The sequence below is a fragment of the Coenobita brevimanus genome, chromosome 41, assembly GCF_032717465.1.
Source record: "Coenobita brevimanus isolate Jiangsu-jjx chromosome 41, ASM3271746v2, whole genome shotgun sequence".
Classification (NCBI taxonomy): domain Eukaryota; kingdom Metazoa; phylum Arthropoda; class Malacostraca; order Decapoda; family Coenobitidae; genus Coenobita; species Coenobita brevimanus.
Window position 1 is genome coordinate 17,809,260 of NC_136994.1, and position 15,482 is coordinate 17,824,741.

Below are 15,482 nucleotides of genomic sequence, written 5' to 3' on the forward strand. Positions count from 1 at the left end.
TTATTTGAAGGTCCTTCACAAGAAATCTTATGTACCCAAAAGCATCTCAACGACGACATAAAATTCATATAGGTTTTACAGACGGAATTCAGGTTCAGTCACGATTTCAATACCGGTCTCATCGGGCAGCTAGTACCAAAAAATATGTATCTTGAAAAAAGTATCTGACTTACGCCATAAAATTTTTTGTCAGTTTTTGACATATTATCGTAGATTATTGTAGCAGTTAGTGGTTTAGATGTCTTTGATTCCTTCATTTCTTCGAATTATCCTGAAGATAGAGCTAAATTAAAAATAATTTATTGTTTTCCCTTAGATGATTTGTCATCTAAATATAGGTGTTACCCCGTTAATTCGTTTTCAACAACTAAAAGTGATGAGAGAAAACGACGTTTCTGGGTTAACTAAAGAAAATAACCGAAACTTAGTAAAGGTATTTTAATTAATTGTCACATCTCCTTACTTATCCTTTGTCACTCATTCCTTTCAGAACGATGATATTGATTTATAGTTTCATCATGCTATCAGATGAAATTTCGGTACACAAATGAGTCCTTTGGTAGTGAATTTTTGAAGACTTCCTAGCTTTAAAAAATCGCCTATACATAGCAAGAATAAAAAAAACCGTTGGACTGAAATGGTTAACAAATCTCTGCATCTCATTAATATTATTTCTCCCTAGTCACACTCCAAACTCTCCATACTTTTTATTATGTTTTAGCCTATATTGTAATCCCAGCCGACCCTTGGACGTACCACCCATAAAGGGGCACATTTGGCTGGAGCACCTTGACCCACCAGACCACCAGGCATCAATTTGTTGCCTATTATTAGTCCTGTTTTGAGCAACTTTGGGGTGATGATGGTGGTGGGGGTGGGGGTGATGATGGTTGTGGTGGTGATGGGGGTGATGATAATAGTGATGATGATGATGATAATGATGATGGTTGTGGTGGTGATGGGGGTGATGATAATAGTGATGATGATAATGATAATGATGATGGTGGTGATGATAATAATAATGATGATGACGTTGGTGGTGGCAGGGGTGATGACAACGATGATGATGTCCTAAAATCAATCAAACACACCATTACTCAAATATCCAGCTTTTATTTTGTCTTTTGTAAACAGTGAGTGGCTCGAGGAGAGAAGTATCATACTGTAGAAAAAATCATTGATCATATGGCAACGTTATCTTCTAGCCTAGTATCTTTTTTTTATCTAAGTATTTCACTGAAGGAGGTTATTCAGTGAGAGAAATTTCTAAACAATATAAATATAGATACATTCGCAACAATAAGGCAATCGATGAAGGAAGAGAGTGATTATTTACAAAAGATGCCAGCTTTCACTTGGCAATTTTTTTTTTTTTTCATTTTTTTTCATTTTTTTCTTAGTTGTTAATGCTAGAGAAAAATCTCATAACATTCTTGGACACATTCTTGATGGATGGGAGACTTCATAGTGTTAATTCCTGAGCATTTCAATATTTTAAATCAATATTCTTTTAAACGTTACTTCTGTCAATTTAATAAAACACAGGTTTCATTAGTGAGCATAAGAGAGCCAAATACAACCATTTATAATAAAATATTTTGATTTTTTTATCTTATTATTTTTTGCATGTTATTTATACTGTAATTCTAGTATCAATGTATTGTAGTTTGTATCAAGTAGGATACAGGATGATATAATGGCATAACAGACAAAATGATCTGCTTAAGAAGATGTACTATAAAGTCTCCCCAGCCATCTAGAACACGACCCTCTGTTAGGCTACCACCACTGTCAGTATTCGTGCTAAAATGTTACACCTTCTGGGGTGGCAAACTACTGTACTCTATGTCTTTTTATCAGTCTGCGAGATTTATCTGCAAAGACTGACAATTTTGGTAAACAAGACATCAGTCTTAACTTCTTTCTTCTACTTTTCTCAGCAGAGTACCTTACCATATAGTACAATTATTAATTTTAATTACAATTTGGTACAAAGCACTATGAAGAAGTCAAAATGATGTCTATATCACAAGGTTTGTAAAAAGAATGGCAATAGCCAATCCCATTAAAAATAATAATAATAATAATAAATAATCATCATCATCATCATCATTTGAATAACATTAAAGTCTGAGGGGCACACTGGGCTGCCACCCTACAATATAAATCTTATTCATTAGTTTGGATGTAACAAAGCTGAGACTCACCATGAGTCATAGTGTAGTTCCTAGTCACCTTTTCATTATACTCCTGGCTGGAGGGAAGCACAGCCAAGGTCTGTACAGAGCAAAGACCTGTTATCCTTTATCAAGGTGGCAACTTTAAGCTTTACTAGACTATACGAGAAACATTTGTGATGATATGGCTCCTTGTGAAATCCAGAAATACTTCAAAACACAGTGTTATGTTAGTGGTCTGAAGCTTCACTAAACTGCACAAGAAACACAACTCATGCAATCTAGAAAGACTTTAATCTGTTATCTTCAGGGCTCCATTCAGCGTGAAACCCTAGCTATGTCTTCCCTCAATCCAGGCATAGGGACAGAAGGTAAGGAACTATCACAACTGTACCTTAACTTGATGCATTCTTTGAACACCCAAGGTCAACTTTAGGCTACACAGACAAACCAGTGTGTTGGTTCCATACAGCGTGTCCTCATTATCAGTCACCCTTCAAATAACATTATCCCACATCAGCTTCACAATAATCCAGAAAAATTTGTTTATTAAAGCTCAGATATTTACCCATTCACCCCTGCAGTGTGGTGATGCCATTTATATTTTAGCTTCACTACATCAAATTATATTATTAAACATGGGAAATACCTCTAAGGGACAATGAATGCTATATTAAACCCCTAAATTTCCAGATGGCACACTTAAGCAGACTAAGAGCATCTGGAAGTACAAAGAATAAAACATAAATAAAGTTCACAGGCTAAAGGGGTTATGGCTGATCCATTTTCCCCAGTTTATGGTACTAATTGTAAGGAAATACTGTAAGCTGTGATACTATGAAACACATCCCTGACTTACAATGAGGACTGCCTGTATTAGCTCTCCTGTGTGCATCACATCAAGAGACAAGAATTAAACATGGGGTTCTCTTTGTGATTTTAAGGGTCGTATTTTCATCATATAAGAAAGTTCCCTAGCACCTCTTCCCTACCAGTTTATTTCTGCAAATGGCACTTTAATATTCTCCTGAATGATATATTTATGTAAACTATTTCAACATTACAAAGATACAAGTAGCATACAAGAGAATACAAAAATTTTAAAGGAATATAAAATGCTATGGAAGAAGTGCTAGAGAGGTTCCTTAATAAACAAAGATATGGGCATGAAACCTGGTGAAAAAATAAAGTTTGCATTCATCACTGTGACAAGAGTTAATATCATGCTCTATAACCATATGCTGACCGGATGAGAAGCGGTACGTACACTAAACGTGGTATGGCCTGGCATCTGGCAAAGCCATGTTAACATGATAATTTAAGCCTATCTGAAGACAGTACAAAATTAATGTTTTCTCTGAAACTACTTAAGAAAACAATAATTACTGCTAACAATACAAAATGCTCTATCAACTGAATATTAAAGGCTGATCTCATAAAAGCCAGGAACTTGGGTTCATGTTTACTCCCCCTTCAAGAGAAAAGGGGCCTGGGGCTAAGCTACTCAATCCTGATGTTTAAGGCGAGTGACCAATCACTTTCCCCTAAATGGCATTCTGTTAATAAACTCCAACCACCCCTCGCATATACTGTATAAATATCAATACGCTGAGTGAGTCAACCTTTATACGTAAAACAGACCAACCTTAGTATCATCATCATCCTCACCTTTTCTTCCACCTAAAGAACAGGTGAGGTAGGATGCAGCAACAAGGATGGAGAGAATATGAGAGTGTGAGAACTTAATTTAAATGCATAAAATGTACCTACTTGATGCAAAACATGCCACAAACTGCAGCTGGTTCTTATGTGGAATTATACTCAACACCTTCAAACCTATGATGTATTTTGTAATATATTTTTGCTACCATTAAACAATTTTATTCAGCTTAGGACAGCCTTACTGAACTGAAGGTGTTGGGTACAGTCTCATATTTCTTACACTTCAAGGGTGCTTTCCCAAACTGAATAGCTGTAGTGGTTACTACTATTGTCAGTTTAATCTCATCTGACAAGGTTCTCCAACCCCTTTCAGCTCAGTTGTGAGCCAGGCATTGTCAGATTGAAGGGAAATTTTGACTTGTAATCAAGGAGACCCATTTCTACCTTGTTACTTATGTTCATCTAATTTCATGTAATGCTGAATTAGCATTTAACTTGGAAGAATGGCTCAGTTCCCTCAGATGAAAATAAATTGATTATAGCAGCAGACCCAGGCTCATCTGAGTGTGAATCCAGTGGGCTGCAGAATGAAGATGCCCTTCTTTCGCAATCCACCATCCTCCTTTCAATGGACAGAGAGGGGGCTGAGGGATGTTTGTATAACCCAGCAGCTCCATCACCCAGTCATATTAGTGCCACCACATGAAGGCATCCCTCTCCAGCACCCTAAAATGGAATAAAACTATCTAATGGTAGCAAAACTGAAATAAAGAACACATCATTAGACTGAAGCAGTAAAAAAATATAGCAGTATGAAGAACCTGCCATAGACAATGTTTTTATGACTTAACTGGAGTTCTAGGCTTAGAGGACATACATAAAAAAGTATTAAAATGCTGAAAATGATCACAAGATACACTATATTTACATTTTTACATGAGGTTTGATAAGGAAGGGATCAGACAGCTAGAGGAGCCGAAGTCAGTCTGGCTCTTGGATACTTATTTATTTTAGGATACTTTAAACTTACTTAGGACACTTTTAAACTCCTTGAAATCCCTAAACTCCTTGATTTTTATATTCCGGCTCTCAGATATTCATTTTAGGATACTTTAAACTTATTTAAGACCCTTTTCATTTACTTTAGGGCACTTGAAATCCCAAAACTCCTTCTCGTATAATCGAAGCAAATGAGGGTTAAAGACACAGGTACATTAATCACTTATAATTCAGTCCAGCTGATTTTTATTTTACTCCTGGTCTCTCCCTAACAGCTTTATTAGGCTTAAGACAGAATTTTCAAACTGGAGGGGGTTGGCTTGAGTCCGGGTGTATCAAAAATAAATATAAAATTGGATAATGTATTAAAGGGTTAAGCTGAGACAGGCCTTTGCTACTGTTTTGGGTGTATGCTTATGCCCATGAATCTAACATATGTTTTTAGTTTATTTTTGCAGCTACAAAGATATAAAATTACCTAGCAAAACACCTCTCACTCTGAACGGCTTAAGGTTGAATAAAGCAGTCAGGAGAGGCACAATTAACCCCTTCACTACTAGGCTGACATAAGTAAATCCTTGCTATTTCTTGGCATTATAACTCCACTTACAATAGACCTTTCAGACCTAAGAGGATTATGATGATTATACATAACTCCTCTATTGCTAAAAGTCCTAAGCTGAGTAAATTTGTGTGATGATAGGGAGAATAAACAAAAAAACACATCATTGTACTAAAAGGGTTAATATTAAAATTATGGTACTTCCTCCAGCTCAGTGGGTTAAAATTTAAATAAGTGGAAGGCCAGCCCCAAATGTTTTATGATAAGTTTTGAAGCACACGAGGAAGGTTAAATAAGCCTGGCTTCTCGATACTATTGTTGACTGTCCTTAGTGATGAGAAGCTGGCTGAGCACTTTTAAAAACAACAAGTGTTCCATAACTGCCAGCTGAGAGTGATTACAAGAGGCTGAGAGTGTTGATGGATGGAAAGTAATGTGTGGTTCACTGAGTCAGCCCATATAAGTCAACCACAAGGCTCCATTTTTAAGATCCCTCTATTTTTTGCTTCATTTCACATTAACAACAAAAACTTCCACATTCTCATATACAGCATGTAAAAGACAAAAATAAACCCCAAGCAAAAATAACCAAAATAGCATAAAAATTACAATAACAAGGGCTTGCCTGTGCATAAAACATGAAAAATAATCTGCGGCAAAAACTAGCATAAAAATTACATAGACTGTTTTCTAAATACAGTATCGTGAAGATAAAATAAGAATATTTATGAATAAGAATGATAAAAATGATACTGTCTCTTAAATATCATACGAATAAACTAAGAATAAGATAAAAAAAAGATTAAATAATAGTTATGTTAAAAGGACATTCTTCCCTAAATCCAAGGGCAAAGGTAAGAGAGAAATTAGAGATAGATTTTACAAGACAGAAATTACAAAGATAGATACTGTATTACAAAAAAAAACACAGATTTTATAAACACAGATATTACAAAGATAAGAGAGAATTACAAAGACAAGTATTACAAAGATAGAAATTAAACAAGTCAGAAATTATAGAGGCTGTTTCCCCACCCCGGAGTATCACGCAACGATGTCCATAGAATCGGGTGTGAGGGCGTCGTCAAAGGAATGGTGGGACGAGTTAGGCGAGGACACCTGAGGGGACGAGAAGACGGGGTCGCTGGTGAATGCTGGCCCGTCCTCGTCCATCAGATCTAGGTTGAACCCGCCCGACGTGAAGTCCTCAAGAAGTTCCTGCTTGGGTATGAGAAACTTGCGATAAAACAACAAGTACGGTATTGTGGTTGTGGCTGGTGAGTTTTTTTTATTTTATTAATGGCTTCAATTTTAGTAACCAATGAACTATACTGTATGTCATCCATGCACCAATATTTCATCATTTTGCAAACACAGTACCTACCTTGAATATTTTGAAAACTAACTGCATATTGTAACTAATCATAATTTGCACACTGTGTTTAATCAGATACATGCAGACACAAGGGCATGCCAGGGTTTTAAAACTAATATAGTCATGCTTTCAATATAATAAAGGTCACAGCCATATCAAAGAAAAGCCCAGCTCAGTACAATCCGTTAAAATCACGAGCAAGCTAATACTATACAGCGCTGTACTGGATTTCACAATATCAGTGGAATCAGCATACTCACTGTTCCATTCACACATACTGTGGGTGTTTTGTAATTGTACTGAACATATGCAAGCACACCATGCATTGTACTATTAGTAATGTTATGCTGGGAAGCACAAATAGGCTATAACAAATATAGGCTTGAAAATAACACACAGTTTTTTACAGTACATTACTTATACTACCAGTTTCATATGATACTAAAGAAAATGGGAGATTTCAAGAGGAATTACAAAATATACGCAGACACTATGCAATAAATTACCCAGTTCTTCACTACGTTTCCCCCCCCCTCAAAGACTACAGTAATGCTTAACAGACTTTTACAGTGTGTACAACAGAGCAGCCTCGTCCTGTCTGGCACTGTACGGCAGGTGAATAACTGACCTCTCATATCAACTGTACAATCCAGGGCTGAGATACACAAACTTATGACCAGTTCCTTGTAACCAGGATTTATTTTCTGCAGGAATGACAAAGAAAGGAGAGTGCAAAAATCTTCCCGTGTATTTAGTCCTTCCTGCTAAAGTAAATTTTGGTTATGACAGGGACTCAACTGTAAGTATGTACAAGAATCCCTTCCCAGGAGTGCAGTGAAAAGGAATAAAGGTGTACTGTATAGACATCTACTAAAAATCAAGGAAGGTACAGTAATTATAAACGAAGGTTTTCAAATAAAAAGGAACTTTAAAAAATGCATTAAAAAATGGCACAGTAGAGACTCGAATGTATGTACTGATTCATAATGCAATTGCATTTCAAATTTTTACTGTGTGTTCCTCTAGCAATATGAAGGAAGTCCTTGGTAAAAGTTAAGAATGTTTCAAATTACTGCAATTTTCTCCATATAATTGGGACTGTAAATTTGGGGAGGACTGCTAGATACACAAACTGCCAACCCAACCACAACAGGCAATATATCTTTGTACTAAGTACAGAAATGGCATTGATTAGATGGATGTACAGTGTGTCCATGACTGTGAGGCCTGGGGGACTAGGTTTACAATGGAAGAGTTGAGAGGTAGGATGGGACTGAAGTGAATTGGTGTTGTGATGAGGAGAGGTAGACTGAGGTGGTCTGGACATGTGAGAGGATGGGGGATGATAATTGGGTGCAGAAAGTGAGAAGTATTAATGTTGGGGGTAGGGGTGCAAGAGGTAGACCTAAAAAGACCTGGTACTGTACAAGGTCATTAAGTGTGACTTCAGAGATAGCAGACTGAACAGGGAAGCTGTCAGAGATCGAGCAGCATGGATAGCCGCCATTAGGTGACCAAGGCCGACTAATGAAAGCATGTTGGAGCCTTCAAAAACTAAACAAAACAAAATGAACGATTGTACAAAGCTTAATTATGGTATCCGTATGATACAACATGTGAACAAGTGGGTTGGCGGAGAGTTAGTGCCCCTCCCCATAAAACAACTAACTCAAAGACAAACAGTCACCCCTTACAGGATGATGGAATCTGACTAAAGACAGATAGATAGATGAAAGAGGAGAAAGTGATATGAATGTGATTAGTTTGTGGTCACCCCTTCTGGGATTAAGGCTTCTGGTTACTGATAGACAAAACAAGTAAATGCTATATCCAGTCTGGTTAACTGACGATTTACGGACTGAGAGACAGATATTTAAAGATTGACAGATATTTCCTTGATCACAAACATGCGAGTCTCTACCTAAACTAAAGGAAAAGCCACAGCAAACGTACGTCAAGCAGAGATCCAGTGAGACTGTAGTTGCACCTCACCTTCTTCATCTCACTCTGACCACCACTGTTATTATTATTATTATTATTGTTGTTGTTGCTAGTTACCACCTCCTTCTTGATGATCGTTGAGAGCAGGAGAGACTGGTCAATGTTTGTCTCTTCCACCTTTATCCCGTTTGAGCGGAGCTTGTTCTCCAGTTCCTGTAAATGATTAGATACAAATAATAAAAATAACAGTAGGAATAATATAAATACAGTAACAGTAATAATAATAACACAGAAATGAAAGGTTCTCGGGCCCCGTGAGGGGCATCATCCAGCCTTCTTGAGTTATCAGAGGCTGGATGACTCTGTCACTGATGCCTGTCCAGGATGCAACACAGCACCCCATACTATTAAGCACATTATGGAAGACTGCATTGCACACAATGACTGTGCCAGTAACACAACATACACTCCTTGAGAGCTCTATAGGAAAGCCCAGTCTCAGCCGTGGCCTTCCTTAGGGACTCGGGGTTGTTCGGCCAGATTGCCTAGGGAACTGCTACTACTACTACTACTACACAGTAATAACAGTGTTTTTCTCTTCCATCTTCATCCCTTTATTTCATTTACTTCTCAGACATTCTATACATTGAGTAGGGAGGTCTACTGGCTTAAGGTGCTTCAACAAGATGTGCCCCATAAGAGTTGCATCTGAGGGCTGGTTGGGTTTTACTGTTCACATATTGAGACTCAGGATAAAGTGACTGGTAACTCTTGCCTTGTGTCCTGAATAAGAAGCCTTGTCTTGAATTCCTAAGCACCTGGTGAGGCAATAGAGGAAGGGATGATAGAAAATGCAGACAGTCATCCTATACCATTAAGCGAAGAGGCCATCCATTCATCAAACAATCCATTTTTTGCTTCTGTACACCCCATCGCAGTCGAGTGTTCCTACCCGTATCCTTAGGTGTAGTTGTCTGTTCTGCTGCTCAAGGGCGCGTCGTTTTGCCTCCACTTCTTTGTTGTAGTCGGCGTCCATCTTGAGGCGGCGGATGTAGTCCACAGAGGCCTTCAAGATCTGTCCCTTGTTGTGTCGCAGGTCACGCACCAATTCAAAGTACCTGCAGAAAAATGTGTTGATGTTTATTAAAGTCACAGAATTTTACTTAAAGTTTTCAGTATGATGTTTTGGTGCAGGAGAAGGATGCCTTATACAAATGGGTGACTCAACATCCCTCAACTGCCTCCCTAACAACTCAACATCGCTCAACTCCCTCCCTAACAACTCAACATCCCTCAACTCCCTCCCTAACAACTCAACATCCCTCAACTCCCTCCCTAACAACTCAACATCCCTCAACTGCCTCCCTAACATCTCAACATCCCTCATGTCCCTCCCTAACAACTCAACATCTCTTAACTCCCTCCCTAACAACTCAACATTCCTCAACTGCCTCCCTAACAACTCAACATCCCTCAACTGCCTCCCTAACAACTAAACATCCCTCAACTGCCTCCCTAACAACTAAACATCCCTCAACTGCCTCCCTACCAACTCAACATCCCTCAACTGCCTCCCTAACAACTCAACATTCCTCAACTGCCTCCCTACCAACTCAACATCCCTCAACTGCCTCCCTAACAACTCAACATCCCTCAACTCCCTCCCTATCTCCCAAAAGAAGGATGGTGAACTGCAGGAAAATGGGAACTTCAGCCTACAGTTCGACATGTTCACATTCAGATGAGCTTGGAGACACAACAACAACAACAAAAGTTCAATTTTTTCCTCACTGATCCTCCTAGATTATTTTGTTCACCCTAAAACAACTGCCTCATATTGAACGATTTAATGAAAGCTATAGTTAAAGAGAGTATGGAGAGTGAAAGACTGATGAGGAGAGTGTATGTGAGTGAGGTGGAGGGGAGGAGAGGAAGGGGGAGGCCAAGGATGAGATGGAGGGATGGAGTGGAGAGGTATATGAGAGATGGGCTGTGTGAGCTGGAAGCAGGGCAGTGAAATGGCGGGGGACAGGGCGACATGGAGGCGATTTGTTTTTGGTTACCCCTTACGGGATTAAGGCGTCTGGCAAACGATAGATAGACATATAGCTTACTCTTCCAGTTTAAAATGTCTCTCCTTAGTTGAATAAATTTTGAGACAGAGATGACAGAATATTAAGACATCATTGTAGTACTGTACTGCAGAATTATTAAGCTGATACTGTACTTAAATACTGCACTGCTCTTGCATTTACCATTATTAATACTGTACAGTACTACAAAGCTCAATTGTTTTTCACTACAGTACTCTACAAAAACTTACAATTTTTTGCTGGGCCACTCCCATGAGGCATTATAAGTACCTCCTCTCCATAAATACCTGTAATTACAAAACTGGGCTGGTAAGTAGTTTATCTATCTATTGCCAGACACCTCAATCCCGTATGGGGTGGCCACAAACAAACTGCCTCCATGCTGCCCTGTCCAATGCCATTAAACTATCCTCCCCCCAACTCACACACCCCTCTCTCATATAGCCTACCTCTCCACTCCATCCCTCCATCTCATCCACCTCCACCTAACTCACATACACTCTCCTCATTAGTCTGTCACACTCCATTCTCTCTACATGGTTTATGATTGATGGATAATGCTGGGTCATCTGTTCCTTTATACTTCACTACTGTTTGAGCTTAGAATAATTTACCACAGCTGTAGGCAGTACCACAGCTGCGAAACAGGAAATAAAGTAGGCTATAAAAATGGTGATAAATGCTGATGGGCACTAAAGCTGAAGGGTAAATATGTGGTAGGATTCTAATGAAAGAGTTTCATATGGTACTGCAATATTTTTTCTCCCTTTTATTTCCAGATGCATATATATTTAGGTGGGAAAGGAGGTCCAGATGATGGTGATGGTGATGATGAACATTTATTTAGCTTAGGAAGAGACTTTTCAAACTGAATGAGTTAACCTAACCTAATGTAACCTATGCAAACTTTACCCAACCTACCCAAACTGATCCAATCTTACCTAACCTTGCCTAACTTAACCTTGAAACCAAAACACATGCAGGATCTAAAAATTGTAAAAAATAAAAAAAACGTAAATGGGCACTAATTTTTGACGGCTAAAAGGCCGTAGGGGTATGATTAAGGCATTAGGGTACTCACGGTTCATTGATCTTGGGTAGCAGCGTGGCCAACTCCTTAATGCGGTCGTTGATGTTGAACCGGCGTCTTCTCTCAACTGGATGGTGAGAGACGGAAGGTAAGTCGGGTGTGGGTGAATGAAGGGGACAGAATGGGAGGGAGGAGAGGATAGAAGGAGGAAAGGAAGGAAGGAGAAGAGAAGAGGAGGAGGAGAAAAGAGGAGGAGGAGAGGAGGGAAGGAGGAGAGGAGAGAAGGTAGAAGAGGCAGAAGTGTGAAGAGAGTAAAGAAAGTGAAATGGAGACAAAAAGGGAAGATGAAGGGTAGGTACGGAGGAGAGGGGAGAAGGTGGAGAGGAGAGACGGAGGAGAGGAGGAAAGAGGAAGAGTAGGGAAGGTAGAAGAGGCAGATGTGGGAACAGATTAGCAAAGTGAATCAAGAAATGAACAAGATGGATATGAATAGACAGCATGAGAGGGAAGGAGGAAAGGAGGGAAGATGAAGAGGTAGGAATGGGGAGAAAGTAGAGAAATGATACAGGAAATAAACACGGTAGATGTGAATGGAAAGAAGGAGAGAGATGAAGGGGCTGAAAGGAGGAAAGGGAGGGTGAAGGAAGAGGATGGGTTTGATAAGGGAGAGTAAACAGAGAAGTGAATGAGAGAGAAGAACGGAGAAAGGAAGGACGGGTGAATGAGGAGGGGAGAGAATGAGAGGGAGGGAGGAAAGGGAAGAGGAAATGGGGGGAAACTGAGTGGGAGGGCAGAAGAGGGAAGAGGCAGGGGAAGAAGAGGAGACGAAATGAGAGAGTGAGAAGAAGAGGCAAGAAGAGGAGGGAGGAAAGGGAAGAAAGAAAAGGAAAGGGTAGAAGTGGGAAGGATGAATGGAAAGGAAGAAACAGAGAGAGAGAGAGAGAGAGAGAGAGAAAGAGAGAGAGAGAGAGAGAGAGAGAGAGAAATAGCTAAATTTTAAGGTAAAGTTATGATAAATGGGTTTACTTATATCAGAATGTAACATCACCATCATCATTCATCACCATCATCATTCATTCATTCATCACCATCATCATTCATTCATTCACAGATGCGATTCCTCCTCCTCCTCATCATCATCATTGTCACCATTCATTCATGATCTTACTCTTCCTCCTCCTCCTCATCATCATCATCATCATCACCATTCATTCATGATCTTACTCTTACTCTTCCTCCTCATCATCATCATCATCCATTCATTCATGATTCCACCACCAACTGCCACAACCACATCCATCAACCACCAGATCCACCACAACCACCACCACCACTACCTTACTCACTCATATTATGGTTATCATTCTTCTGCCTGTCCTTCATGTACGCCATCAACACCAACCACTCTTACTACCACAACAACCACCACAACCACTACCAACAATCACTACCACCACCAACTACCACTACCACAACCCAACTCACTGATAGTATGGTTCCCCTTCTGTGTTTCACATGGAGAACCATTTACAACCACTCTTACTACCACAACCACACTACTCATACTGCACGTATCTTCAAACTACTACTACCACCACCACCACAACCACACTGCTCACTCATATTGTGCTTACCTTCAAATTACCACAACCACCACCACCACCACCACAACCACACTGCTCACTCATATTGTGCTTATCTTCAAACTACCACAACCACATTAATAACTCATCATGTGCCTACCTTCAAACTACCACAACCACAACCACACTACTCACTCATATTGTGCCTACCTTCACTCTACCACCACCACCACCACAACCACACTACTCATATTGTATCTTCAAACTACCACTACCACCACAACCACACTACTCACTCATCATGTGGTTATCTTCAAACTACCACCACCACCACCACAACCATACTACTCACTCATATTGTGCTTACCTTCAAACTACCACAACCACACTGCTCACTCATACTGTGCTTATCTTCAAACTACCACAATCACCACCACCACCTCAACCACACTACTCATCATGTGCCTACCTTCAAACTACCACCACCACCACCACCACCACCACACTACTCACTCATATTGTGGTTATCCTTCTTCTGCCTGTCCTTCATATACGCCACCATCTGCTGCTCGTTTAGTGTTCCCGTTTCTGGCTTGACTTGGGAGACTTCGCCAGGGCAGGAGGCAGAGGAGGGTGTGAGAGAGCCGCCCTTCCCCCCCATGTACCCATTCAGACCAAGGATGTTGCATAGTGAGTCGGGCACACTGTTGTTTCCCTGTTTGAAAAAAATGACGGTTAGTAACGTCTTCGTACTCTCTCTCTCTCTCTCTATCTCTCTCTCTCTCGCTGTTGTTTCCCTGTTTGAAAGAAATGACGGTTAGTAACGTCTTCGTACCTCCTCCCCGGACTCTCTCTCTCTCTCTCTCTCTCTCTCTCTCTCTCACGCTACTGTTACCTTGTTAGAAGAGTGACAATGACCGTGAATGAATGAGAGGGATGGATGTGAAAGGTGGATATGAGTTGGAGAGAAGACAGCCAGATGACAGGGAGACGTGGAAGCGATTTGTTTGTGGCCACCCCTTACGAGATTAAGACATCTAGTGGCAGAGAAAAAGAAGAGGAAGAGTGAATATGGGGACATTAAAAAATCCAATGACGGTGAGTGACAGTGAGAGGGAGGGGTGTATATGAGGGTGTGAGCTGGAGACAAGGAAACCAGGCGACCGAAGGCAGGTTACATGGAGGCGATCGATTCCTGTCCTCTGCTGGTCGGGTGATTTACAAGATGAGGTGGAGGGATGGAGTTGAGAGGTATATGAGAGAGAGGGGAGTGAGTTGGGGAGAGGGTTGTCAAATGGTGGGTGACAGAGCGACTTGGAGGCGTTTTGTCTGCGGCGACCCTTTGCAGGATTAGGGCGTCGGGCTATAGATAGATAGATAGATGTCTCGTGTACAGAAACAGGGGGAGAGTGAAGAGCAGGAAATAAAAAAAATATCTAAATACTGCACATCCCAGAGAAAAGATATTTATTTGACACAATTGGGAATATAAATACTAATCATCCACACCTTCCTTTCCCACCTCAAGGTAGGGTCAGGTAGGGTCCAGAGCGCATATATATACGAGGATCGTTCAAAAAGTTTTGGCAACAGGGTATTAAAAGCAAAATTAATAGAGATACACATTTAATGAAGTTCACACTCCTTCAACATACTCTCCTCTAAGGTTTACACACTTCTGGTGCCGTGTCATCCACTTAACAAAGCACTGCCAGTACTCAGAAACAGGTGTACTCTTCAGTTCTGAATTTATCCTGCTGGCAAGGTCCTGTTCCCTTCAAAAATGGATCCCAGCAAGTTTTTGTGACAACTTAAGGAGTAGCCAAAAGTCACACGGTGCCAGGTCAGGACGGCACCCTGTGACTTTTGGCTATTCCCTAAACTGTCAGAAAAACTTGCTGGGATCCATTTTTGAAGGGAACAGGACCTTGCCAGGAGGATAAATTCAGAACTGAAGAGTATACTTGTTTCTGAGTACTGGCAGTGCTTTGTTAAGTGGATGACACGGCTCCAGAAGTGTGTACACCTTAGAGGAAAGTATGTTGAAGGAGTGTGAACTT

General features: G+C 40.3%; 1 protein-coding gene across 2 annotated transcripts in view; it reads right to left on the reverse strand.

The window, feature by feature from the left end:
- Positions 1 to 1,559: 1,559 nt before the first annotated feature.
- LOC145397498 (microphthalmia-associated transcription factor-like) overlaps positions 1,560 to 15,482 on the reverse strand; it is a 146,422-nt gene continuing 132,499 nt past the window's right edge. For both annotated transcript variants that reach the window (XM_080270559.1, XM_080270560.1), the window contains exons 6-10: positions 13,936 to 14,137; positions 11,891 to 11,966; positions 9,669 to 9,834; positions 8,729 to 8,929; positions 1,560 to 6,618 (exon numbers count right to left, since the gene is read on the reverse strand). In XM_080270559.1, the coding sequence (XP_080126685.1) occupies positions 6,445 to 6,618; positions 8,729 to 8,929; positions 9,669 to 9,834; positions 11,891 to 11,966; positions 13,936 to 14,137 (819 nt within the window). In that variant the 3' untranslated portion in view covers positions 1,560 to 6,444. The remainder of the gene's footprint in view (positions 6,619 to 8,728; positions 8,930 to 9,668; positions 9,835 to 11,890; positions 11,967 to 13,935; positions 14,138 to 15,482) is intronic.